At 47.4% G+C, this 27574-nt stretch overlaps 1 protein-coding gene across 2 annotated transcripts in view; it reads left to right on the plus strand.

Annotated features, from left to right (window-relative positions):
* CDC42BPB (CDC42 binding protein kinase beta) overlaps nucleotides 1-27574 on the plus strand; it is a 114489-nt gene that overhangs the window by 17910 nt on the left and 69005 nt on the right. For both annotated transcript variants that reach the window (XR_009518284.1, XM_060003881.1), the window contains exon 2: nucleotides 26725-26816. Coding sequence is in view for 1 of the 2 variants with exons in the window: in XM_060003881.1 (XP_059859864.1) it covers nucleotides 26725-26816 (92 nt within the window). In the remaining variant the exon portion in view is untranslated. The remainder of the gene's footprint in view (nucleotides 1-26724; nucleotides 26817-27574) is intronic.

The following is a 27574-nucleotide window of genomic DNA, read 5'->3' on the forward strand; positions in this document are numbered from 1 at the left end:
TGAGGTATAGTTGTTTTACAATGTTGTGTTAGTTTCTACTGTACAGCAAAGTGGAGTTCCCTGTGCTATACAGCAAGTTCTTATTATCTGTTTTATACATATTAGTGTATATATGTCAATCCCGATCTCCCAATTCATCCTACCCCTCACCCCCCACCTCCTCCATCAGATTTTATAGTTTTTCCTCTCTGGTAGCATTTTCATAACGATTGGTTTGTAATATAAACAAAACTTCATTTTGTAAGAAGAAAAAAAACTTAAAGAATTCACACCATTCTTAATATCTGTTTCACAGCACCAGCCACATCCCTCTTCTTATGGCTTATTTCTTCCCTACTACAGTAATTATTGTGGATTGTATTCCAAGTTTAACGATGCTAAAAATACTACATTTATTATCTGTGAAAAATATTCTCCAGTAAAATGAACTTTAAATGTTTTTTAAAATAAAGTTTGGTGTGGAGAAATTTAACTGTTGTTTTCCACTTTTCCCATGGTATTCTCGTTTCTTCAAAGTGAAAGAGAGTCCTTAGGTAAACATTTAGCAGTTAGAGCATCACCTAGACCTTCTGAAAGTTGAGTCCAGGGTACGTGCTGCTGCACCGGCATTAACCAGGTCAGGGTCTATAGAGATCTGTTACGCTGAATACTGAAGCCGTTAGTCATGGCAGCTTTGCAGAGTTTGTTCGAAATGTTTACCAGCTCATAAAACTTTTATGACCCAGAAGGAATGCCAGCAATAAAACAAATGAACTCATAACAGATAAACTGGGTGTGTAGCTGATTTTCGTGCCCAGATATGCTTCCAGTGAGGAAAACTGTTGTGTGGTTTGTGACAAGACTTTGTGGAGATTTGGATTCTTTCTGTTTGGATTTCAATTGATTTGAGTATTTGTAAAAGGAAACTCATTTGTCAAAAACTTCTAGCCTAATATCCCTTGTCATGCCTTCACTGTCCATTTAGATATGAAATAATCGAGGACCCCATGTTTGAAAATGTCATTGTTCCTTTTTTGGAATGGCTTGAATTTTTCATATGTTGATATTCTTTGTTTTCGTAATTAGTGTTAATAAAAGTGATAGCAATTGGTATTATCTCCTAATAAATTATTTATTATAGGAATCTCAATGAGAGAGTAGAATATTGAACCCCTCCGTCTTTCTGCGGAGCCCACGTGTCTGATTCAGCCCGCCTGCCCGCCCCCGGCATTTTATGACAATTTGAAGAGTTGATTAATGTCTCGCTGGTATCCTTCCCTTTTCCCCACACTTCATATTGGTTTGTTCAGCTTTTTCGTATACATTTCTTAGAACTTTATATTTTAATATTCCCTACTGTTTCCTTGTTATATTAGGGAAATTAGCTGCTTTTCTATATTCTGTTTGATAGTTTTTCTTAGTTTGTCTTTTGTCAGAACTCGCTGGTGTTTCGTTCTGAGTTTATTACTGCAAGTTGAAGTGGAGGGTGCCGGGGTCTGAGGTCTCCAGTGCTGTCCCCCCTTCTGGTGCCGGGTCCCCCCCTTCCTGTGCCGGATGCCCCCTCTTCCTGTGCCGGATGCCCCCTATTCCTGTGCCAGGTGCCCTCTCTTCCTGTGCCGGGTACCCCCTCTTCCTGTGCCAGGTGCCCCCCTTCCTGTGCCGGGTGCCCCCTCTTCCTGTGCTGGATTCCCCCCACTTCCTGTGCCGGATACCCCTTTTCCTGTGCCGGGTGCCCCCTCTTCCTGTGCTGGATTCCCCCCACTTCCTGTGCCGGATACCCCTCTTCCTGTGCCGGGTGCCCCCTCTTCCTGTGCCGGGTGCCCCCCTTCCTGTGCCGGGTGCCCTCCTTCCTGTGCCGGATTCCCCCCACTTCCTGTGCCGGGTACCCCTCTTCCTGTGCCGGGTGCCCCCTCTTCCTGTGCCGGGTACCCCCCATTCCTGTGCCGGGTACCCCCCTTCCTGTGCCGGGTGCCCTCCTTCCTGTGCCGGGTGCCCTCTCTTCCTGTGCTGGATTCCCCCCACTTCCTGTGCCGGGTACCCCTCTTCCTGTGCCGGGTGCCCCCTCTTCCTGTGCCGGGTACCCCCCCTTCCTGTGCCGGGTACCCCCTTCCTGTGCCGGGTGCCCCCCTTCCTGTGCCGGGTGCCCTCCTTCCTGTGCCGGGTGCCCTCTCTTCCTGTGCTGGATTCCCCCCACTTCCTGTGCCGGGTACCCCCCCTTCCTGTGCCATGTACCCCCCCTTCCTGTGCCAGGTGCCCCCTTCCTGTGCCGGGTGCCCCCACTTCCTGTGCGGGATGGCGGGTAGGCTAGGCTCTGTCACCAGCGCCTTTAGACAGCCAGTGAGCACTGCCTGGCGTGGAGCTGGAGAAAATGCTGGGTGGCCAGAGTTCAGCGCAGCTTCCTCTGTCTGGAGAAATGAGAGGCCTCGCTGAGGCGAGCCGGTCGTGTTTGATCTGGTCGCAGAGGGGGTGGAGGTTTGCTGGGTGGAGGGGAGGCCAGAGCAGAGTGGCCTGGAGGCCCGGCGGGAGGAGCGGGGCGTGGCTGGACGGTGCTGAGGAGTTCCGTGGAGGGTGCAGGCTGGGAGTGGGGAGCCCGAGGCTGGGAAAGTGGGTCAGATCCCGATGAAGGGGCGAGGAGCATGCTCAGAGGGTAGAAGCCACCCTGGGAGTGGGAGGAGGTGCAGACAGCTGTGTAGCCGTGTGACAGGCGGGCCACCCCCCGCCGGCCTTTCCTGAGTGACCGTTGTGGTTATGGAAGAGGCGGTGACGCTGCACACCGTGGCACACAGCTCCAGCCACCCCTTCGCCGGTCCTGTCTCCTAAAGACACGTTCTGGTAGCTGCTCCGGTGCCCACGCGGGCCTTCCCGGACCTTCGCTTAACCCCCCACCCTTGGTCACGCCAGCGCGGGCCCCTCTGCGCGGGCCGCACCCGGGGGCACCCGGGATTCCGGAGGCCTGCGCGGGGCAGGCCAGGCCCGGCTGGAGATGATGGTGGGCGGGGCTCTGGGGTAGCCTGCTGTGCCCCCGCCGGCCCTGCCACTCAGCGTCCTCCGTGCCGGTCAGGTGGTCCCCTTCCCATCCCGCCGCAGAGTTCCAGGTCCTCTAGGTGTGAGAAGGCTGGTCCCGTAGGGAAGTCACAGTGATTCTCAGCGTTTCCTCTTAAACTGGGGTTCGCACGGTCAGGGTCAGGGTGGGACGAGCCCTTGAGGCTGGTTGGGAGGTTGTGAGTATCATGTGCACTGGAGGATGTGATGGCTCCCAGTGGGGGACGGGCACGGCATCCCCTGACCAAGCAGGGGGGTGAGGGAAGTGAGAGGTGCGGGATTGCCTCTCGGGTCCTTCGTGTCAGAAACGGCCACGCTGCCCAGGACGTGGGGAAAGGGTCCTCACTGACTTCAAGGCCAGAAGCTCATTTAGGTGCTTGTTCAACTTGGATGACCAGCAGGGAACTCCAAGAGACACGCTGGGCTCCTAGCATCTATCTTAGATATTTTTTTAAATATAAGGCAGGTCTTAAATATAACATAACAGTTGTTTGTTGGAGACACTTTGGAATTGACATTGGTGAGGACTCACTTTTTAAAATATGATCTTAAGCTTTTGGTTTTTTAATCGGGCTTCAGAAAAAGTAGTTCATGCTTGGCTGTGTCTGACAGCGAAGCCGTACCCTCCAGTGCATCCAGCTCTTACTTTTTCTTTAATCCAGCTCTGAAAAGCCAACCTGCCGACAGGCCAAACAAAGGCTGTGCCCTTGAAATGTTAGGAGAGCCAAGCAGCTTCCTGCTGAGAGCACTCCGGGGAAGAGCTAAGGAGGGGTGTGTGTGCAGATTCAGTTCACTCAGAATCACCAGACATTCTGGAAAAGTGTGATTTTTTTAAAATCAAATAACACTTGTAATATAAATCTTTAATTTTAATGAAGGATTGTTTAAGGAGAAAGCCATTTTTTGATTGGTTCTTATAGTGTGCAAAGGTAGACTTCACAAGGCTAGATGTCCTTTTTTGAAATGTTAACATTTGCCAACCTTTCAGTAAAATTGTATTGATTTACGGGAAGCTTTTGTCATTTGTTTGTTTTCAGCTTGTCTCATCTCTGGCTGGGTAGTGAGAAGAGGACCACCTTACCAATGGCTAGATGAAACCAGAGTGATACTTTAAAAAGTCTTATATACAAACAGCTTCCTTCCTACTTTTTAACTTATTTTGCGAACGGTGAGCTGAAGATAGAAGATACAGGAGGACATTTAACCTTCTCTAGTGTCTGGATTATTCTCCTTTATGTTTCATTTCCTTTACGCTGACATTTTATTAGTGAAAAAATACAAAGCAGAGGGCTTGCTCGCTTATTTTTTAAAAAGTACCTCAGAAATGCATGGGTTCAGTTGGATGATGTGACGTACCACTTAATGTGGATAGCGTGGCATCCAGCCTTGGACATATCCAATTGTTGATGTTCAAATACACAGCATATAAAATGAGTGAAGCCATTTTTGTCACATCTAAAGTACTTCTCCAGCAACTTTATAAGCTTCTTTAACAAAAAACAAAACCATGCAACTCGGTTCTTCTATACACTCGGGAGCGTTTTGAAAAGCCTTGGTTTCCACCTTAGCCTTGCAGGGCGAGGGCTTTGAAACTGCTCGAGCACTCAGAAGCGCAGGCCCATCTGGGGCTGAGGTGGGTGACAGCTGCTCAGAGGTCAAAACCGCCCTCCTGTCAGGACCGAGAGGCAGGCACAGAGGCCGGCTGCTCCTTATTTCCCCCCTTTTGGAAGGGAAGTGAGTGCATCGCTCTGAGGGCAGCTTGCTTGGTTCTTTTCTCTGGTTCAGAAGCAGCTGCCTTGAAAGTAGGTTAAATATTGGAGTTGCTCTGTGGCTTGCTGTTGCCGTTTTGAATATTCTTAACTCTCCTTCATGTCTGGCCACTGGGGCTGCAATCTAGCATTTCTTGGTAGCCTCATATGTCTGACATAGGAGTAGGTTCTAGAAGATTCATGTAATTTTGGTAGAAGCACATCCTTCCAGAGACATTTATTCCTTGGGCAAAAATACAGAGCTAGTCACTGAATATGGTAAAGCTTGAGTGACTTTTGAATAGGAGAAGATCACCGACGAAAAGGGTTACTTTTAACCCCCCCCCCTTTTTTTTTTTTTTTGCGGGACGCGGGCCTCGCACTGTTGTGGCCTCTCCCGTTGCGGAGCACAGGCTCCGGACGCGCAGGCTCAGTGGCCATGGCTCACGGGCCCAGCCGCTCCGCGGCATGTGGGATCTTCCCGGACCGGGGCACGAACCCGTGTCCCCTGCATTGGCAGGTGGACGCTCAACCACTGTGCCACCAGGGAAGCCCCCCCCCCCTTTTTAAACACCTTGTATATCAGCCATCCAGTTCAGAGACATCGTCAGATCGGACTTGGGTCATTTCTGTATTTGGCTCTGGGCAGTCGTCATGAACACTGATGAAAATGGTTTATGTGCAGAAGGTTTAGGAGCTTGAATAGGGCTCCACTGGTCTCTGGACGTGTGCTAGAATTTTTTTTTGAGCCCTGACGTGAGTTCGTTTTTCTCTTGTTTTCAGTTGAATGAGTTTAAAAATAAATAACAATCCCATTAACCAAGAATTCCACGCACTTGGGTTCAGAAAGAAGAGTCCGCTCCATATGTACGGGTCGTGAGCATGGAATATAATGAAGGTCATAAGACGATGCTGAAAAATGCTTCTTGGAAGCAATAGATTTTGTTTTATTCAAACCAGGTCAGTGTTGGAGTGCTCTCGGAGGGCAGGCCTGTGAGGTCAGCCTCCTCAGGGCCGGGCAGGGACTGGCCCTTCGCAAAGCTGTGGCTGCCCGGGCGGCGCGGTAGGGGCCGGGGCCGGGCTCGAGGCAGCAAGGGAGGCAAGGCCTGTGTCCCCGGAGAGGGCCAGGTGCTTGCTGGCACCTGCCTGAGCACGGGCTGACCCTGGGAAAAGGAATCGAGGTGGGGGGAGCACAGTGAGTCTTCTGTGATGAGCATGTGATCACACACGATTATAGTGGCTCCACGTCTGGATACAGGGAGCTCGTGGTTTACGTCCAGGTCTCATCTAATCTTCCCCATAACCCTCAGTGCTGGGATTATCCTTAATTTACCAGTGAGGAAACCAGGGCTCAGATCAGGGATCTTGCAACACCAGTGGGGCAGCTAGGTCTAACTCAAGTGCCTGCTCTCAGCCACTGTGTCTGCTTCATTTCAGTAACTTCTTTAAATATCCCTAATACCTTTTGAGTAAATGAATGAGTGAGTCATGAACCCAAGCAGGCTCTGTTGTGACCCCCGTGTCCCCCCCGTGTAGAACTCATTCCCCACTAGTAAGCACTGCTGCGACCCCTATCACAGATTAGTTAATGCCTATTTTTTTAAAGTTTGTTATTTTTTTAAGTGTATACAGTTCAGTGATTTTTAGTATATTCAGAGTTGTACAACCATCACCACTATCTAATTCTAGAGCATTTTCATCACCCCTAAAAGAAACCCTATCCCCGTTACTAGCCACTCCCCATTCCCCCCTGCCCCCAGCTCCTGGCAGCCACTAACCTACTTTCTGTCTATGGGTTTGCCCATTCTGGGCATTTCATGTAATTGGAATCGTAAAATATGTGGTCTTTGTGACTGGCTTCTTTTACTTAGCATAATGTTTGTAAGATTCACCAGTGCCTTTTTATGGCTTAATAATACTCCATTGTATGGATAGACCACATTTTGTTTATCCATTTATCCAATTAAAGACATAGAAAAACAATTTTTTCCTTGTGACGAGATAAAGAGGTCCATACTTTCAGTTACGAAATAAACGAGTCACAGCCTTGAAATGTGCAGTATGGGGAATATAGTCAGTAATTATGTATCCTAAGAGTTTTCCTCACAAGGAAAAATACATATTTTTTAATTTCTTTAATGTTGTGTCTGTATGAGATGATGGAGGCTCGCTAACCCTATTGTGGTCATGTCACAGTATGTGTAAGTCAGGGCACTGTGCTGTGCACCTCACGCCTACACGGTGCTGTGTGTCAGTTACAGCTCAGTGAACAGGAGAGATTCAGAAAAGGCTTTACTCTCTGAGCAACTTTCACTTACACCGTGCAGCAGTGTGCATTATCTGGGTCATGTTGTGCAGCACATCCCTGGCACTCATTTGTCTCACAACTGGAAGCAAGCGTTTTTAGTTTTGATGAAGTCTAACTAATTAAAACATTTTTTCTTGCTTATGCTTTTGGTTTCATATTTAAGAATTCATTGCCTAATCCAAGGTCATGAAGATTTATACCTATGTTCTCTTCTAAGAGGTTTATAGTCTTAGCTCTCACTTTTTGGTCTTTGATGCATTTTGGGTTAATTTTCATCTGTGGTCTGAGGTTGGAGTCCAGTTATTCTTTTGCTTGTGCTTGTCCCATTTGTCCCAGCACTGTTGGTTGAAGAGACTGTTCTTTCCCCTTTGAGTTTTCTTGGAGTTGTGTCTGGTTTTGAGTTTCATACAATGAAATCGAGAATATTTTGTGTCTGATTTCTTGAGCTTCCTGCTCTGTCCTTGAGGTGCGTCAGTGTTGGGTGTAGCACTGGGTCATTCTTTTTTTCTTGGTGAGTAGAATTTCATTGCAGGAATACCACAGATTTTTCTCCATTCCCCTGTTAGCGAACATCTGGGTTGCTCTCAGTTTTTGAGGGTTATTAGTAAAGCTGATATGAACATTCTTCTATCTTTTTGGTAGGTGTAACTGGGTTGTAGGGTATGTTAGCTTAAGAGATACAGACACAAATGGGGGCATAGAAGGGCGATAAATCAAATATTCTGTTTAGAGGATAGTGAAAGAATTGTTTGCTTGGATTACCAGTTTTCAAAGAACTTGAGTGGTACGGTTCACCTTTAACTAAAATGATCCTGGCTGCCATTGACCGTTAGTTCCTCAGAAGGTATACTAATCATGAAATCAAAAGCAGCTGTTATTTTCCTGTGCAGAAAGAAAACCAGGCTCTTCTGAATTCGCAGCAATGGCGCACAAAATTATATTGCCGACTTGATGATGATTAAGAACAAGAAGAAGAATAAGTGGAGTTAATTTTTTCCCTTGTTTTTTAAAATTGAAAATTTTAAATTTTATAAGAAATGTGAAGTCACGTATGTGGAAATAAAGATAAATAACAAGGGAATAAAAATACCAAGCATTTATATGAACTTGGGCTTTGTGTTTTCTCAGTTTGCTTATTTATCAAAAGCAGATAATATCTATCCTGTAGGTTTTAGAAACTATTATATGACATTCCTGACACATATGTAGATGTTCAGAAAGTGGTGATAATTTTATCAAATATTTGGGGTGGAAAAGAGAGTAAAAGACAAATTTAAAGTATTAAGTCAAGATCCTAACTTCTTAGGTTTCCTAAATTGAACCATGGCACAAGTTTGATTTAATCATAACAGAATGTTGGTGAATATTTTCGCTTGGTAAAAATTCCTCCAAATTACTGACTACTGAAAATAAGTTGCCTTCCTTTGAATGTACTAATTTGCTGATGATTTGCAAACTTCCTACTTTCTTATTTTGCTCTCCCCACTCCCTACTGAGTTGCCATTTCCTTCCTAGATACAGTTTGTATTAGTGTCCTTTGTTGAAGGCCTCGGGACCAGTGTCTTCTAGAACTGTGCCAGCAAGCTCAGACTTGCGAGTCAGGGGCCAGGAAGAGTAAACGAGGACCCACTCTGTTACAGGGTTCCAGGGGCGAAGCTTTGAGCTCCTTTTTGCCCCTCAGCCGCAATCCAACAGGCCTTGTAAATCTGAGGCATTCTTGGAGGAAGGGTTGTAGACATCCCCTTCCTTGCCGCTGCTCACGCCCTCCTTCTTGCCCCCGGGGGTCACAGCCCAGTTGTGTGTGCGAGGGGGTCCCCGGGTCTGGCTTTGTGCTGGGAAGGGGTGGGGAACTCAGGGATTTCTCTTCCTGCTCTGCACCGCAGCTAAGCTCATTTCCCGATCCCTCTTCCTGGTGACGGCCTAGTCCTCCAAGGGCGTCCCCGTCTCAGCGCTGGGTGTGTGCAGGGTCCTGCCCAGCTGACTTGCAGGGCGTCATCTGTAACCACAGAAAGCACTGTGTACTGCTTTTTGTCTTTAAAGTAACTCAGAATGCTGAGGGTGAAAGCACTGTGTACTGCTTTTTGTCTTTAAAGTAATTCAGAATGCTGAGGGTGAAACTGGTCATTTACAAAGTTTCCTAGATATCTAGTTAACAAGTAAGATTGGGAATCATAAAACCATCTCTAGATGGCCGTGTTACTGTATAGCTGAACTAGCAAAAAGCCATACTCTGTTATCATAGATGGTTTTAAATACTTCAGTTTGGCATGTTGTGAAATCTGTGTATTATCAAAATATATATGTGTATAATCCCAGTAGTTGATTTGATAAGGCAGTCTGTATGTTTATCAATATATTTATTTATCAGAGTTTTTACTCAAAATTCAGTAGAGAAAAATCTGGAAAAACTGAAGAAAAACCATTGAGTAAAATCACTAATTCCACCCCCCCCCCCACACAGTAACAAAGTGCTAGTGAGGGTACATGGGGAGGGAGCCTGATGCAGGTGCGCAGGCCCATCAGGGGAGTGACTCCGCCAAGCGAAGTGGCCTAGCCGTAAAAGTATCGAGTGCCATTACGTTCATTTTAATTTTGTTTATTTCATTTACTTTTTGGCCTCCACACGTGGGATCTTAGTTCTCCAACCAGGGATCGAACCCGCACCTGCTGCATTGGAAGCTTGGAGTCTTAACCACTGGACTGCCAGGGAAGTCCGATGTTCATTTTAAAGAATAGCTGTATTCTGTGGATTGCTTATTGAATCTTGAGACATTTATCTTTGTAACCCTAGAGTCATGGTTTATTGTTAGCATCTAATCCAGTGAAAGTGACCTTCTTGTTTACAACCTCTGAGATGTTGGTAATACTCATCCCCTCCCCCTCCCCCTCCCTGTGCTGTTGGGCTAGTTGATCAGTGTGATGTGAGCACAGGTTTGGAATAGATCGACTTCCCCTCCATTCCAAAATGAGTGGGGTTGCGGCTTGGGGGATCTCAGTCCCCCCACCTCCGCCCCAAGGGACTGAAACCTCGCCCTTGGCAGTGGAAGTGTGGAGTCCTAACCACTGGACCACCAGGGAAGTCCAGTTGTTTTTTAACAAAACATTTGGTGAAAATGAATTCAAACATCTAATCCATGCTTTTTATTATTATTTTTTAAAGCAGCAAAGCTCTTCAGAGTTGTCTGTTCTCACTGTCTTCACTCCCTCTCTCCCATTCTCAAACTCAGTCTAATCAGACTTTGTCCCTCACCACTCCCTCAAAACCGCTGCTCTTGTCAAGGCCACCTGTGGTCTCCACATGGCAGAAACTGCTTAATTCTCAGCGTCAGGACGGAAGTCCTGGCTTCCTGCGCACCGTGCTGGCTGTTCCCCCAGGCTCCCAGCTGCTTCCTTCTCTTCTCCCCATCCTCTTACTGAAGCTCCCTGGGCTCAGTCCTCGGTCCCCTCCTCTACTCCGCTAACTCCCTGGGGGACCTCTTCCAGGCTCCTGACCCTAATGCAGCCGCGTACCGAAACCCCAGTGCACAGCCCCAGCCCGGGCTCCTCTCCAGAATGCAGACTCGTGCACTGGCTGCCGGCTGCCTCCTGGGCAGCTGCTGGACACCGGCAGCTCACCCCGCAGTCTGCCCCGTCCTGCTTTCCCCACCTCACTCATTGGCAGCTCCCTCCTCCTAATTGCTGAGGCCAACGCCTTGGATGATTCTCACACTGCACATCCAGTCCAGCAGGAAATCCTGTTGGTTCCACCTTCAAAATATAGTCAGAATCTGACTGTTCAGACCACTGTCACCATGTAAATTGTAACTCTCCTCCCTGCCCCACCACACTCCCAGTTTCCCTGCTTTTTTTCCTTTTATCCAAAGGGTTTACTATTTTCTGTATAATCTATTTGTTCCTTATATGTACTGTTTCTTTTCTGTCTTATTCCACTAAAATGTAAGCTTGATGAAGTTAGGGATTTTTGTTTGTTCACAGATTTATTCCTACTGCCTAGAATAGTTCCTTGCAAACAGTGGGCACGTAATAAGTATTTGTTTAATTGACTGATAATTTTGAAACATGTATATAAAGCCCTTTGGGTCCTTATTGATTAGGTGGTAGTCATTGTATCATTGACAACAGCGTTTATGTACAGGATTGCAGTTTACAAAATGCTTTCACATATTCGTTTATTCAGCTAACACAAATGCCAGTCATTGTATCAGACCCCTGTACAAAATCCGTGGGTTCCTCGCTCTGGCCCCCAAAAGAGATAAAGATGCTATGTCTTTGTTCACGTTGGCTTGTCCCACTTTCACGGCCAGATCTTTCTCCACATCCCTACACGTAATTTATACTGCAGCCGAGCCCTACTGGGTGTTCTTTCGGATGCTCTGTGGCTCCCTTCTTCATGCCTCTGTTTGCTCAGGCTGCTCTTTCTAAATCTCTGCTGATGGATGTGTGCATGCACCTGTCTTCCTCCCTCCCTCCCTCCCTCCTTCCCTCCCTCCCTCCCTCCCTCCCCTCTCTTTTTCCTGTCTAGTACAGTAGCAGGACTTTAGGGTTGCTTTTTTTTTTTTTTTTTTACATCTTTATTGGAGTATTATTGCTTTACAATGGTGTGTTAGTTTTCTGCTTTATAACAAAGTGAATCAGTTATTCATATACATGTGTTCCCATATCTCTTCCCTCTTGCGTCTCCCTCCCTCCCACCCCTCTAGGTGGTCACAAAGCACCGAGCTGATCTCCCTGTGCTATGCGGCTGCTTCCCACTAGCTGTCTGTTTTACGTTTGGTAGTGTATATATGTCCATGCCACTCTCTCACTTTGTCACAGCTTACCCTTACCCTTCCCCCTCCCCATATCCTCAAGTCCATTCTCTAGTAGGTCTGTGTCTTTATTCCAGTCTTACCCCTAGGTTCTTCATGACATTTTTTTCCCTTAGATTCCATATATATGTGTTAGCATACGGTATTTGTCTTTCTCTTTCTGACTTACTTCACTCTGTATGACAGACTCTAGGTCCATCCACCTCACTACAAATAGCTAAATTTCGTTTCTTTTTATGACTAATATTCCATTGTATATATGTGCCGCATCTTCTTTATCCATTCATCCGATGATGGACACTTAGGTTGCTTCCATCTCCTGGCTATTGTAAATAGAGCTGCAGTGAACATTTTGGTACATGACACTTTTTGAATTATGGTTTTCTCAGGGTATATGCCCAGTAGTGGGATTGCTGGGTCGTATGGTGTTCTTTCGGATGTACAAATAGTTCTATTTGTAGTTTTTTAAGGAACCGCCATACTGTTCTCCATAGTGGCTGTACCAGTTCACATTCCCACCAGCAGTGCGAGAGGGTTCCCTTTTCTCCACACCCTCTCCAGCATTTATTGTTTGTAGATTTTTTGATGATGGCCATTCTGACTGGTGTGAGGTGATACCTCATTGTAGTTTTGATTTGCATTTCTCTAATGATTATTGATGTTGAGCATTCTTTCATGTGTTTGTTGGCAATCTGTATATCTTCTTTGGAGAAATGTCTATTTAGTCCTTCTGCCCATTTTTGGATTTGGGTTGTTTGTTTTTTTGTTATTGAGCTGCATGAGCTGCTTATAAATTTTGGAGATTAATCCTTTGTCAGTTGCTTCATTTGCAAATATTTTCTCCCATTCTGAGGGTTGTCTTCTGGTCTTGTTTATGGTTTCCTTTGCTGTGCAAAAGCTTTTAAGTTTCATTAGGTCCCATTTGTTTATTTTTGTTTTTATTTCCATTTCTCTAGAAGGTGGGTCTGTGTCCTACAGAGCTTTTACTTGTTTTCCCCTCTACCTCTATCCTCACATCTCCCTTCAAAAAAGCAAAAAAGATTGTAAGTTCCCTCCCTCATACCCTCACAGCTGGTTTCTTTTCTCTCTCTTCTAACAACTTTATTGGGATAAAATTCACAGACCATAAAATTCACCCATACAGCTTTTTTCTTAAAATTCTTTATGTCTCTTACCTTGCTCGTCCATGTGCTGTATTCAGTGTGTTTCTGTCCCTGTCCTCTGCCAGGCCAAGGGAACTCTGGACGGCAGGGAGTCGGCCTTGGTAGGGGTGCCCAGTCGGGCTTTCCTCAGTAAGTGAGGTTTGAATTGAACTTGGACTGGAGGCCTGCATTCCTCAGGTCTTGCAGGGCGTGTTAGAGATGGAGAAAAAGGCAGGGCCCTCCCGCAGGACAAACCAGAGGGTCACTGTGAGATGAGACTGCTTACAGCAAGGGGATCATGCCAGCCAGCAAGCAGGTGCCACGCCCACCAGTGGGCCAGACGGACGTGGCGAGGCCCAGCCAGCCTCACCTTCTGCCTGCCCATGGGGCTGGGCCTTTTCGGATTCACCCTTGTGGTGAATGATTCCAGATGTTAAAGTGAAATTTCTTCAGAACTGTTGCATTTGAAGACCAGTGTAGTAAAGAGGGTGTGGGAGACTTACGGTTTGAAGAAAAACTACAGAGATGGCTGAAAGGCCCTAGAAAATTGAACAGTGTTGAAAGGGACAAGAAGCTGTGATTGTTCCAGTCGAGAAGAAGAAGCAATTTACCAGATCTTTTCACTCCATGATTGGGTTCTTCTCCGTTGGTAGAAAATTGAGTGAAAGAAACAGACAAGCTGCCATATTAAATTATGAAAAAAAAATTTTTTAATTTATTTTTTATTGAAGTATAGTTGAATTACAGTGTTGTGTTAATTACTGCTGTACAGCAAAGTGACTCATTTATACGTATATATACATTCTTTTTCATATTCTTTTCCATTATGGTTTATCACAAGATATTGAATATAGTTCCCTGTGCTGTACAGTAGGACCTTGCTGTTTATCCATTCTATATGTACCAGTTTGCATCTGCTAATCCCAACTCCCGGTCCATCCCTCTCCCTCCCCCCTCTCCTTTGGTAACGGCCAGTCTATTGTCTGTGTCCCTGATTCTGTTAAGTGACGAACATTTTTTGGGTTAAATTCTGGAATGGGGTACATTAGAGGGTAACAAAAACCTAAAACGTTTCCCCCCTTATATCTGTCTTGCTAGTGTAATCCCAAAGCACCACGGTAGCTTAGATGACCTCTTACGGGAAGATGACTAGAACTGGCCCTTCTGACGAGCCCTTAGCACTTTCTAAGCTGCTCGCGGAAAGGTGAGACAGCATTCCCCACCAGTCCCAGAAACCTGACCCAGTGCCCTGAGAAGACACAGGCCTGAGGCACCACGCCAGCTTTGGGTTCAAGAAGCTCTAAGGTCAGGGTGCAGCTCCAGTTTTCTCACTCGTAGGATGGGGGTAATGCCGCCGAGCTTGCAGGGCGGCTGGCGCTGGGGGGGATGGCAGAAGTAGCTCATGTCTGGTGCAGACTCAGGGCCTGTTGTTGGTGGCCACTCCAATGCTGGGTTCAGCAGCGGACACACTAGGAAATGCTCTATATCAGTGAGTTACTGTTCCACATTCACACTCCGCGTAGACTTTGCCCTCTACCTGTCATATTAAAATGAGGTCAGACAAAACAGAAAGAGAACTAAAACTCTTACATCAAAAATTCTACTTACTACAGAAAAAAATATGAATCTCTTAAAAGGTTTTTGTCCTGGGCTTCCCTGGTGGCGCAGTGGTTGAGAGTCCGCCTGCCGATGCAGGGGACACAGGTTCGTGCCCCGGTCCGGGAAGATCCCACATGCCGCAGAGCAGCTGGGCCCGTGAGCCATGGCCGCTGAGCCTGCACGTCCGGAGCCTGTGCTCTGCAACGGGAGAGGCCACAGCAGTGAGAGGCCCGCGTACCCCAAAAAAAAAAAAGAAAAAAAAAAGGTTTTTGTCCCATTTTCTCCAGAAGCAATAGGGTGGTACATCTGATGGTGGTCCTTCAGGCGTGTCTTCAGCTCATGTGTTTTGCCAGTCACTGTACTGTAATTAGTGACGAGCCTTTGGGCAAGTTGGGGAAGCAGAGGGCAGGCAGCTTAAAGGCCTGGCCCGAGGGGGCCTATCACAGTCTCTGCCTCAGGCAGAAATTTCACTTGAGTTGACCCTTTGTGTTTCACCTTTATAAAGAAGTTCTTAAGCGGGGCATCACTGAAGAAAAGTAGCCGTGTGTGTGGAAACATGAAGGTCATCACAACAGTCAGAACGCTGTTCCACGCCTTCCACGAGTCACAGCTGCTCTCTGGTGCGTGAGGGGGAAGCAGTAGAAATGCTGGTTAAAGTGGAGGGTCAGTGATGGCTTATTCACCAGGGATGGGGCAGGCAGAATGGAAACTGTGGGGTGGTCTGGACCTTGCAGGTAAAATTTCCCTCCCTCCACTAATGTAGCAGGTCCAGGAGCCAGCCCTGCTGTGGAAGGCGTGCTCGTGGGTTACGTTACACCCTCCTCAGAAGAGACCCTCCTCCCGGGCTGCACGGGGCCCTTTTTGGGGTGCTTGGTTTACAGGGCTACTCAGTGGAAGTTACTAAGTGCTACCCAGGTGTCGTCTATGTGTAACCTGCTCAGTAGAGCTTGTTTGTAACAAGTGTACCTTCTTGGTTGGTAATTTAGCTGGATTCTAGGATAATTTGGGGTGGTATAGTTTACTTGTTAAATATGACTTATAAATAACTGATTAGAAAACAGTGTCATCCAGTAACAATGACAGTAGCTCCCGTGTAATGAGAACTTACTGTATGCTGGGCACGGTGCTCAAAGCTTCATGGGGCCCATCTGATTTAGTACTCCGCCGGTGACTTCTTGGAGGAACACTGTTACTCTCAGTCAGCGGGTGAGGAGACAGCCTTGGAGGTGCCAGGGAAATCTGCCAGGCTCGCGCAGTGGCCTGGGGGTGTGTGGGCTTAACACGGGGACCTGGCTATGCGAGTGTGCCTTCTGCTGAGTAACGGGACAGTGATCCTGGGGGAGCTTTATCCCTCCCCTGCCAGTTTGCTAACCAGTATTCATGCTGTACCCTTGATTTTTCTTTTTCTTAAATTTAGAATATACATATGTAGGACGTCTCTGTGACGCACAGAAGAAATGGCCTGGAGGCTAGCTGTCTCGTTGCTGTGAACATCAGGGCATAATGTTGTCATCTGTTTGTGCTTGTATTGCATGTTTGTGACTTGTATACAGGTATCCCCTGCTCATCAAAAATTAGGTTTCTGCCACTTCGCTTTTATGAAAGACCTACCTGTTTTTGACAACCAAGAGAAATCCTAGGACGATTTCCACTTTTAGGAAAAAAGGCAAAGAGTGAAAATACCGGTCAGTGTTTATTTTGCTGAGTGCCATTATAGCGGCATCACCCTCAGCAGTGACAGGGGCCCCCGCCAGGCTCCCTCCCCGGGAACCACACTCGGCATCTCCCCAGAGCTGTGCACTGTGTCTGAGAGCATCTCTGCTTTGTCCCTGTGCGTCAGTTAGAAAGATGTGTCTATCCTAAGGTGACTGCTTTACTCCAGTTTGGCTTAGGAAAGGTTTCCTTGGAGCACTGTACTTTGGGTAGCGGGAAATCTGGATGTGACGGTGTTGGCTCTTTCCTATTGTGCTATTGTACACTGGGTTTTTTTTTTTTCTTTTTTTAACAAAACATATATTTGTATTCACATTAGCAAGGGAGTTGGCTTTCTTTTATTATTTATTATTATTATTATTCTGGCTGCATTGGGTCTTCGTTGCTGCGTTCGGGCTTTCTCTAGTTGTGGTGAGCGAGCTTCTCACTGCAGTGGCTTCTCTTGTTGTGGCTTGCGGGCTCTAGAGCTCAGGCTCAGTAGTTGTGGCACACGGGCTTAGTTGCTCCGCGGTATGTGGGATCTTCCCGGACCAGGGATTGAACCCGTGTCCCCTGCATTGGCAGGCGGATTCGTAACCACTGCGCCACCAGGGAAGCCCCGGGAATTGGCTTTAGAAAAGAGACGTGTGCTGTGAAGGTCACTCACTTTACACAGGTTCTTTGCTTTGACAAAGGAATCCCAAAGGGCAGTGCCACGGCAGCTTGTGGGGGAGACCCGCTGTCTCTGGATCACTACCTCCTTGATCAGAGGCTTCAAGTGGGACGTGCCACTCTCAGGCAGGAAGGCAGACAGTTCTAAGTGATACCCGGTAGTGAGGCAATAGGATTTTATTTCAGTAGTGACAAAGCAAGATGGACCAAATGAAAAGGAATTGAGAAAAGCAATCGATCAACTATGGAGTGGAGGCAAAGATGAAGGAACACGTGACTGACCCCTGGCTCGGTCCCCACGCGGGGTCTTAGGAAGGTTAACCACCTTCATGTGACAGCAGGCTGTTGGAATGAGACTCCTGGTTTACTGTTGACTCAGTACAGCCTCCTCACCCGTTCCCCACCCCAGCTTCTCAGATTTTCACTGACTCAGTCTGAACCTTACTTGCCTTCTGAGTCACAGTATTAAAGGGCTTCCTTTTCTTTCTGGCTTTGTTTTTTTTTTTTTAACATCTTTATTGGAGTATAATTGCTTTACAATGGTGTGTTAGTTTCTGCTTTATAACAAAGTGAATCAGCTATACATACACATATAAGGGCTTCCTTTTCAGTCCTCTAAAATCTTAAATCTCATTAAGTTAAAATCAGTGTTTGTTCACTTCACAGCATTATAGTTCCTGATTATCAGCTTATGTGGAAGAGTTCGTACTTGGAGAACTTTATTTGGGAGTTAATAGGGCTTCTTGGAAGATTCAGCTTTCTCAAACTGATTCATATTGAGAAAGATTTGTGACGGGCTCCCTATGAAGGATCGTATTCTGTCATTTAACAAAAAATCTTAGTTATTAAAACAAGTAAAACCCATTTAATGTAATTTAAGCACATTTTTCAAAAACTTTATGGTAGGTGTTATTCTTCCATAGGTGTATCAGCGATCTGAACTGTGAGAACAGATTTCAAGCCATTTTTGAACTATGAACTCCTTCAAAGCTGGGACTGGTGGAAGTGTTTGCTTTTCCTGCCACGTGCTGGATCAAGACCTGGCCCTTGCCCTGTATTCCCGGCCCGTGGGGAGTTCATGCCGTGGGTGCTCAGCAGGGGCTGAGTTCATGTCTGTCTGCTTTATTGTCCTGCCTGTGGCCACACTCCCGGGTCCTTGGGGTGCTGTGCCGGCCTCTCCTCCCCTACACGAGACGCCTTGCAGAGCTGCCCGTCACTGTACCCAGCCAGCGGGGGTGGGGGGTAGTTGCTACAGGCAGCAGAGGGTCTCCATCATGGGGGGGCGGGGGGAACTTCCCAGGATCGGAGCTGCTGTTCACTCCGGAGGGAGGAGAGTTGCCCCTCGTGTCCTCTGCATGTCATTTGGCCGTTGGGCTCCCATTTCCTCATTAGTAAATGTACTGTTTGGACTGGATAATCTGAAAGACCGTTTCCAGTTCTCCATGTGTGATTGCCAAGGGGCTGAGGCCATGTCAGGAGAGAGGCTGGGTGACGCCCAGGTTCGGGGGGGGGAGGGGGAGGCCACGCAGGGCACAGGCAGAGCGGGGCGGGCTGAGCAGGCTTCCCGCTGCCCTTGGGCTGCTGCCCTGTGACACAGTCCTCTTTCCTGACAGGGCCCCTCCCGGGCACTCCTTCCAGCCTGTCTGATCTTATTTCCTCTCTTGATAAACAAACCAAAGGTGGGGGGGAGCAGTCAGTTTCTCCTTTCACAACTGTTTTCAGTCACTTTCAGCTGGAGATCCTCCCTCCACCCCCAGTCCTTCCTGGCAAAGCTTTTTCCTGTTTAAAGGGAACACTGGGCTCCCAGTTTTCCCTTGCAGTTGGGACCTCATACTTGCAGGTGGTTGCCCTTGATTGGTTGATTGATTCATTGCCTTTTAGGGCATCAAGAGAAATTTTATAGGGGACAGTCTTGGGTTGTAGAAGAATGAAGAGATTAGGAAAATTTTTCTCCTAATTAAAGTTTAGCTATCAAAGGGCTAAAGCTTTATTCAGTCTTCTTTTGGTGGGAAATAACCCAAGTTTTTGAATATATTCTTACCTTAGAAAAAAATAAAAGCCGTCCCAGTGGAGAAAGTAACCTTTCCTGACTGGTGGTTGAGGATGGTTGTTGAGTCAGCTGTGCTTATTGCGTTCCCTTTTGTGTTCCCTGTTTGTGTCGGGGCTTGCGGGGCAGCGGTTTACCAGGTGGAGGTAGACCGTGCCTTCCTGGGCCCTCCAGTCCAGCGGGGAAGATGGCAGTGAGCAAATACACGTGCGAGGCTCACTTATCAGAAGGCTAGCAGGCTCCTGACCTAGTCACCTGGCTGGAGCCAGAGACCCCGAGGACAGTAGCAGATGGTGGGGGAGATGGGGGCGGGGGGGGGGTGCTATTCCACCCAGGGTTGAGCGAGGGCCTGCATAGCTGAAAGACAGGTGTGGTGGGATTGAGGGGAGCACAGGGGCGACGCGGGGCAGGGGGAGGCAGGCAGGACCCAGACATGCAGCAAGCTCTGTGAGCATTTAGATGCTATCGAAGAGCCATGCGAAACTTGAGGAATCGTCAGCAGGGGAGTGATGGGATTGTGTTGGTTTTGGAGGAGATGGTGCCGTGGGGCTGGAGGGCTGGAGAGGCGGCGAGTGGGTGCAGGAGGCCAGCTGCAGGAGCAGGGGAGCGATGGTGGTCTGCGTCGAAGGGACGAGGATGGGGCTGGGGGCTTGGGGAGTGGTCTGAGGCTGCAGCTGCAGGTCAGGGGGTGTGTGGTGCAGGACTCCAAGTGGGTGTCAACCCCGGCAGTCGCTGGAGTGCAGAGCCCCGCAGGGCCAGCCAGTCGGCCTGTGCCCGCTTCTCTGAGCCGGAGGGCGGCAGTGCCCGTCTGTCCTCAGCGTAGCGTCCCGGTGCTGGCGCACTTGGGGGCCCAGTCAGTGTTTGCTGACTCGGCAGCTTTTGTTGAGGGCATGGGAAGGAGAGGTCATTTTACTCTTTCTAAAATTTAGAATAGTGATGTTGTCTTACTTCCGAAACTACCAGTTCATTATCACCATGAAAAGCAAACGTTATTTTAAGCATCACAGCTGATCTGTTTTCTTCAAGCTACCCATAATGTCTGTCTTCTAATCTTAATATAAATGATGTTTAAAATGAATCCCTAATGGTGTTTTGGTTGCTGTGGTTTTGCTTTGCATCCTGAATGTTTTCAGAGTGCATGACAAGCTGTGTTGCACCCCAGTGGATATAATTCATAAAATTTTCCGATAACATTTTGTATTCTGAGGAGCATTGCAAGCCCTGGGCTTAGTGGAGGGGCATTTATGCTTTTCAAGTGCTACTGCCCTGCTTCCTCCCAGTAAGCTCTAGCTCCAATTTCCTAGCCACAGAGACTGGTTCTCCCCTCCCACCCACCCCCAGGTCAGCTGGCTGTTCTGAAGGGCTACTTTTTTGAAAACGTGAAACAGCAGTAGAATCTTGTGAGAAAAATCAGTTTGGTCTGTTCCCTGTCTCAGGCTCTGCAGCAGTAACTGTGAAGTGTCTCCTTCCCCACCTGATCATCCCTGGGTCTTTCCACGTGAGTAAGTGGCACCCACTCATCACGTTGCCCAGGCTGGAAACCCAGCAGTCATCCTGGAGTCTCCTCTTGCTTCACCCACGTCGCAGGCGACTGAGCCTCCAGAGGGAAACCGGACGCGGCCTCCTCGGGGCTCCAGGCCCGACACCCCGAGCCCCGCTTACCTCCTGTGGGAAGCAGCGTCCCCCAGCTCTCCTTCCACGCTTGCCCTCATGGCCTGCTTTCCAAATAGCGACAGATGATCTTTAAAAAGAGGTTAAAAACTTGTTTGGAAACAGGTTCAAACTTACAGAGAAGTTGCAAATAACAGTATAAAGAAGTGCCTTGAGGAGCTGAGAGTAAGTTGCCTGCATGGTCCCCCTCCCTGCTGAAAGTTTGGTGTGTATTTCCTGCAGCCCCGGCTGGTCTCTAGCCCCAAGTCAGGAATATGACATTGACACAGAGCTAGCAAGGGATCACCCCAGCCCCAGTCTGCTGTTCTCTCGTAGCAGAGGAGCCTGAGAACCAACGCTCACTTGACTTCCGTGCTGTCTTCCTCTCTCCCTTCTGTGGGGACTCTGGCCTCTCCTGACTTTCATGACTGAAACCGTTGCGGGCCAGTCATTTTGTAGAATATCTCTTCAATTCAGGTTTTCCTCCCGTTTCCTCATGATTAAATTCAGCTTTTATAACTTTGCCAGGAAAGTCACAGAGGTGACACTGTGTTTTTCTCATTGCGTCCTTTGGGGTGGCACACAGTCTCACCCTGATCACATCACTCTGATCTCTTGGTTTAGGTAACGTCTGCCAGACTGCACTGCGAAGGCACTGTTTCCTCTGTTTGATCAACAAGTATTTCGTTTGGATGTACTTTGAAGCTATGTAAATATTCCATTTCTCATCAGATATTTTAATATTGATTTATTTAATATCAGTGTGTACTCCTGATTTTGTTTTATTTAGTGGGCTGGATAATCTGTGACTATCCGTATTTAATTTGATTCACTCCCATTCTTTTTATTTTATTTATTTATTTTTTTGCGGTACGCGGGCCTCTCACTGTTGTGGCCTCTCCCGTTGCGGAGCACAGGCTCTGGTCGCGCAGGCTCAGTGGCCATGGCTCACGGGCCCAGCCGCTCCGCGGCACGTGGGATCTTCCCGGACCGGGGCATGAACCCGCGTCCCCTGCATCGGCAGGCGGACTCTCAGCCACTGCGCCACCAGGGACGCCCTCACTCCCATTCTTTGAGCGCTTCCTTATTTTCGGGCACAAGAAGATGTTCCAGGCTGACCTGCGCTTTCCTGACCCACCTCTGGACTTGATGGAGGTGTCCTGGTCCCTTAGCTGGAGAATGGTATTTAGAAACCAAGATCTGTCACTAGTGATGCTTCTTGCTGCTGGGGTGTTGCCACCTCCTGGCCCTCTCCAGAGGCAGAGCTAGGGCTTCCATATGTATGTACACACCCATTTATGTCTGCATCTTTTCTGCGTCCACATACTGAAAACCACGAGCTCACACTGATGCCTCCACTTCTAATTCAGTGCTGTAGGGTCTGTTCTCCCTTTTTCGTAACTCCCTTTTCTGACAGTGAGGAAGCTGGCCCCCGTTATCCTGAACCTGTTTACTGATGTGATCAGTCCTTCTGTATGTAACAATCTCCTGTCCCCGACGGACGTCCTCCTTACCCCAGCGTCACCCAGTTTGGGCTCCGACCCCTGTTCCCGTGGGGCTCTGCCTAAAGGAGGTGCTAGAGGAAGGCAGGTGTGTGTGGGGGTGTATGGGGGGGTGGGCCTTGCAGCTTCCTGCCAGCTTCCCTCCTCTGTGGCACCTTAGCAGCCAGCCTTCTCCTGGCAGGAAGTGTCTTCTGGTAGTGGGCAGCTGGTCCCGGTTTGGGCATTTTCCCACACTTGCAGAGACCCCAGCATCAGCTGGCGAGTGCCCCTCTCAGCTCCCTGGGTCCCAGCCCTTAGGTCGCAGCCTTTGTGCTTAGAGACCCCAGTAAACGGCAGCAGCAGCAGCCGCCGAGCCTCAGAGTTTCAGCTGGGCGGGGCCCTTCCCCAGGTTTCACAAATCCCAGCTTCTGCCTTTGGTTCCCCAATCCTAAGCCTAGCATTTGCTTCTTGCACCTGCTGTCTCATGATAATCCAGTGCTCCCTTTTAACTTTTTTTTTTTAAGTCTGTATTGAATTTCTTACAGTATTGCTTCTGTTTTACGTTTTGGTCTTTTGGCCGCTGGGCATGTGGGATCCTAGCTTCCTGACCAGGGGGTAGACCAGAAATCGAACCCTCACCCCCTGCATTGGAAGGCGAAGTCTTAACCACTGGACCGCCAGGGAAATACCCGCTTTCAACTTTTTTGGTTACCTAGGTAACAGTCCTTTCTGTTACATTTTCTTCAAATAACTGGTGTGGTTTCTGTCTGTTGACTCTACCCAGTCCGTATGGTGGGGTCACCTTGTACTTGTGTTGACACTGATTGACACCCCATTTGAAATGTCACTCTTTCTCCTTTTCATGGGTGTAAGTCCTTCCTGTCAGAGTGATTTCATGGCCTCTCAGTACTTGTGTGGTTCGCAGGGTGGTCTGCTGCTGTGATTTAATTCTCTATTCTGGTTCTAGCTAATGCAATCTTAATGATTTTTACATAGCGCTACAGTATTTTTACTGTGTCCTCAGAACTGTTTGAAAATATTTAACATTTTTCAAAACTAATGCTTTCCTTCTGGCTCCTTTTTAGTGCCCTCTATTTTTAAACATTAGGTTTTGTTCACATAGTTGATTTCCTGTTGCTTGACTCTTAATTTCTTTGTCTTTCCAAGCTTTCATTTGGGGTGTTTCCATAGTTCTTCCCCCGTTTATCAGACTGCCCCTGATAAATCCGTGTTCATACATTTCAGGGAAATTGTACAGGGCTGTGTAAAATGCATAAGCAACAGAAACAGGTTCTATAAAAAGAGTAAGAGGAAAACTTGTCGAGGAACATCAGGTAAGACAGTTGATGTGGAAAGAAAAGATGAAGAGGAAGCTAGCCAGGTCTCATCCGCCACAAGGGACTTAGCGCTTCTCTGCCTCAGCCCTCACTGAGGTGGGAGGAGGGACTTTTTGCCTATTTTAGGGATAAGAAAATTTAGTCACAGAGGGGCAGATGACTTTCCTAAGATGGCATGGCGACCAGGTGTCCCACTTAGGACTTGACTCCTGAATGGAAGGAAGCCAGGGCTTTTCCCTGGGCCTCCTCCTGCCAAGTAGGGCAGGAGTAAACAGAACTGGATAGCGTATCGTTGGACCACTTACATACACACAGATCGCTACCACTAGAAATAAGATAAACACTTCACACCGTGCTCCAACATACTCTAAACAGCAGATGAATAATGGGTTGACTATTTTAAAAAGCCGTTTGACCAAAAATAGGATTGACAGTCAGATTGGTAACGAGTCATGACTTTCTAAGCCTTAGTAAGAAAATGACAAAGGAAAAATGAATTTGATTTTATTAAAAATGATAATTTTATTGGAAGTAATAATTGCTATAAAATAAAAATAGCATAGTTCAGATGAAAAGAGGCAACAGAATGGAGGAGTAGTGTTTACAGCTGTTACGTGTAAGAGAGCCAAAGTAAAGCTCTTACACAGTTGATTAAAAAACATCAAGATGTGATTAATGAGCAAGTGTCATGAATGGGTAATTAACATCACAGGGCACAGCCGGATATGGGAGAACACCGCCTCACAGGCATCAAAGAACTGCTGATTTCAAAGGAAGACGAGATGTCGAGATGTCGGTGTGTGGCTGTGAGGGGGGTGTGACTCAGGAGATGCAGCTTGGAAGGCAGGTTAGGAACCAGATAGAATGTTAGTGCCCTTTGGAGAGTCCTGGAGTTTCATCCTCAAAATTAATTTAAAATAGTAAAAAATCTGTGTGCATGAAAAGTTCATTGCAGATTTATTCACCGTAAGAAAATAATTTAAAAAAAATTTAACCTCTCCATTCAGTAGACACAATTATAAATTGTTGGTGTGTCAACTTAGTGAAATATTATGCAACTGTTAAAATGTTAGTTGAGTGGTATATAAACATGAAAAATGTAAGAAATGAGATAAAAGCAGAATACACAAAAATGGCTATATAAACATTGACCGTGTCTACGGTCAGGGGCTGGAATGGGAACATGTGAAGTTAAAGTGGTTCATGGCACAATTATGGGTGGAATTTTCTTTAATTTCCATGGAAATTGCTGTTTGATTTGCACGTTTAAAACACTGGCCAGCAGGTTTTGTGAATCTTTGGGGTTTTTGTAGAAGCGTCCAGAATGCTGTGTTGAACCCCTGCCAGAGTGAGTGTTTCGGCAGTGTAGCAAGTGTGACTGTGGCGTGGGTCCTCCACAGGTGGGCAGAGCGGCACCATCTCCTTCCCACACTCGCTGGCCTGGGGGTGGTTTGTTGGGATTGTGTTTCTTCACAGTAAAGTGGAAGGTACTGTTTGGTTCCCCCAGAAGATGCCAAGAGAGATTGTGAGCTCCAGGGGCTGTTTAGAGTGTATTTCCATGAGGATTTTTGGGAATGGGTATTTTAGGTGATATTTGGAAGAAAGGTGAACCATAAGTGACCTTTAAGTTCTAGCTCAAGGGTTTTCTTTAGCCTGGCTTCCCCCCCCCCCACCCTAAATAATTCAAGGCCTGTGTGTTCTGTTCCCTAATCTCTGTGCCAATGGGTATTTACCGTTCTTGGTGCCTGTTAATAGGTGCTCTGGCTTTTGCTCCTTGGATCAGTGAACCATGGTGGTCAAACCTTGGTGGTACTAAGCAACTATTTAAGAAAAAAAAATTTGGAGTTAGATTCATAATATGGAGCTCAGTTAGAAGCCCAGAAAGTACCAGATTGCAGGTTTGGGGGGAGATAATTGTAGATGCACGTGTAGTTATAAGAAACAACACAGAAAGAGCCCTGGTACATTTTGCCCAATTCCCCCGCCCCCCGCCATGGGAATGTTGTGAAGCTGTAATCGTGGAGGATTTGAAAAAGATCCGTAGAGAACAAATAAAAGTTGGCATAAACATAGGGATTTAGATCTGAAGGTGAAAAGAGGAGAAAGGTGTAGGAGATGTAACGGAGCGGCTGCTAGACGGAGCGCGGGTGGTCAGCGCGCGGGTGCTGCTTCTGGAGTCTCACAGCGCGGGACTTCTGGTCCTGGGGCTGCTGTGACTAATTACCACCAACTGGGGGCGTAAGGTCGCAGAGATTTTTCTTCTCTCTCACAGTTCTTGAGGCCAGAAGTCCAGAGTCAAGGTGTCAGCAGGGCCATGCCCCTCCTGGAGGCTCTGGACGGAGTCTGTCCCTGTCTCTTTGAGCCTTTGGTGGTGGCAGCAGTCTTTGGCGCTCCTTGCTTGTAACTGAATCACTCGAATCCGTGCCCCCATCTTTGCGTGACTGTTCCCCTCTCTGTGTCTCTGATCCAGATCTCTCACTTTTATGCAGACGCCAGTCATGCTGGACTTAGAGCCCACCCCATTCCTGTTTGTGACTTCGTCCTAACTTGATTACATCTGCAGAGACCCCACGTCCAAATCAGGTCGCATTCACAGGTTTTGGGGAGACACTGTCCAACCCAGTCCACTTTCCACAGAAAAGTTGGCTTAGTTTTCTTCTTCCTAAAATGTGGATGGTCATGGAATGAATTTCAAGAACGTGTGTGCTGACCTCGTGGGAGCGGTGTCAGATGCTGCTCCCAGCCCGGCCCCCGTTACCGTCAGGGGCTCCGCGTGTCTCTCAAGGGTGGTTGCCCGTTGTCGCCGAGAACGCCTTGTGTCCCGCCCCCAGCTGCCCTGTGGCCCTGAGAGCCGGCAGGTGGTGCCCAGAACTCACGGACCTGGTGAGCCGGTGCCTGTGCCACCCTGCAGAGCAGACGGGTGCCCAGCGGGGAGAGCTCAGCTTTCAGGATTTTTCTAGGGGATCTTTGTTGTGATGGTATTTGTTATAACAGATATTGAAATACAGGTGCCAGTATGAACATCCACATTAATTGGGCATAAATAGCGACTTTCCAAACGTTAATGACTTTACAGATGTTAAGTGTCTTGAAAAGTATTCATTCATTTAAAAAGTATTTTCTAAAGAAAGTATAACTTAATGGAATGCCCCAATCAATTAAATTTTTATCGTCAACTTTTTAGAGTAAGTTGTTAATTTTACTTTTTTTAATTTGTAGCTAAACCATTTACACAACTGGTGAAGGAAATGCAACTTCATCGAGAAGACTTCGAAATAATTAAAGTAATCGGAAGAGGTGCTTTTGGTGAGGTAAGATAAACTTATTTTTGTTCATTTTGCCTAGCAGCTCCCATCTAGCAGTTTTAGGGTCCTGTACATTGATTTTGGGACGAGGTAATTATTGGTATCATTTGGAGAGTTCTTGGTGGATAAAATCTGAAAGATAGAGTTAAGGAGAGAAAAAACAAAAGCTGGTGACTGGTGAATTACCCTGAAAATTGTCTTGACCAAAATGGTTCTTTCTGACAGATAAGTTTTTTAAAACATCCGTTTGTCAGTCAAAAAAAAGTGTTGGCAGCGGTTTTCAAAAAAATACAAGAAGGGTCGCATCAGAGTGGTGCTCATCGTTCGTAGCTTGCCTACAGTCCTCATGCGATTGTGAGTCCCGCCCCGTGTTTGGAGGAGAACAGCTTGTGCACCGGGTGACCCGCCCTGCAGCTCCCCCCAGCTCCGCCTGGAGCTGCTGTCCCTCCTGCCGGCTCCGGCCCAGCCGGCCGGGTGTGTTTACAGGCGCTTAACTGAGCTACATTAACTCCTCTGCTTAGGTTTTGCCTGTGGCCCTCCCAGGCTGCGGAGCTGCGCGTGTGGGTTAATGAGATGCTCTGTGTCATGTCCAGCAGCGCGTGTGCTCTGTCCAACATAGCCCTGCTGGACGTGACTCTAAAGTGCTGCAGAGTGGGAGACAGCATTTGTTGTGCACGGTGTACACTTCATATTGGGCAAAATATACGTGGAAAAAAGCAAAGCAGGAATTTAACAAGATAGCTGCTTTGTTCTGAAGTAGCTCA

This window comes from Delphinus delphis, chromosome 2 (assembly GCF_949987515.2).
Source record: "Delphinus delphis chromosome 2, mDelDel1.2, whole genome shotgun sequence".
Lineage (NCBI taxonomy): Eukaryota > Metazoa > Chordata > Mammalia > Artiodactyla > Delphinidae > Delphinus > Delphinus delphis.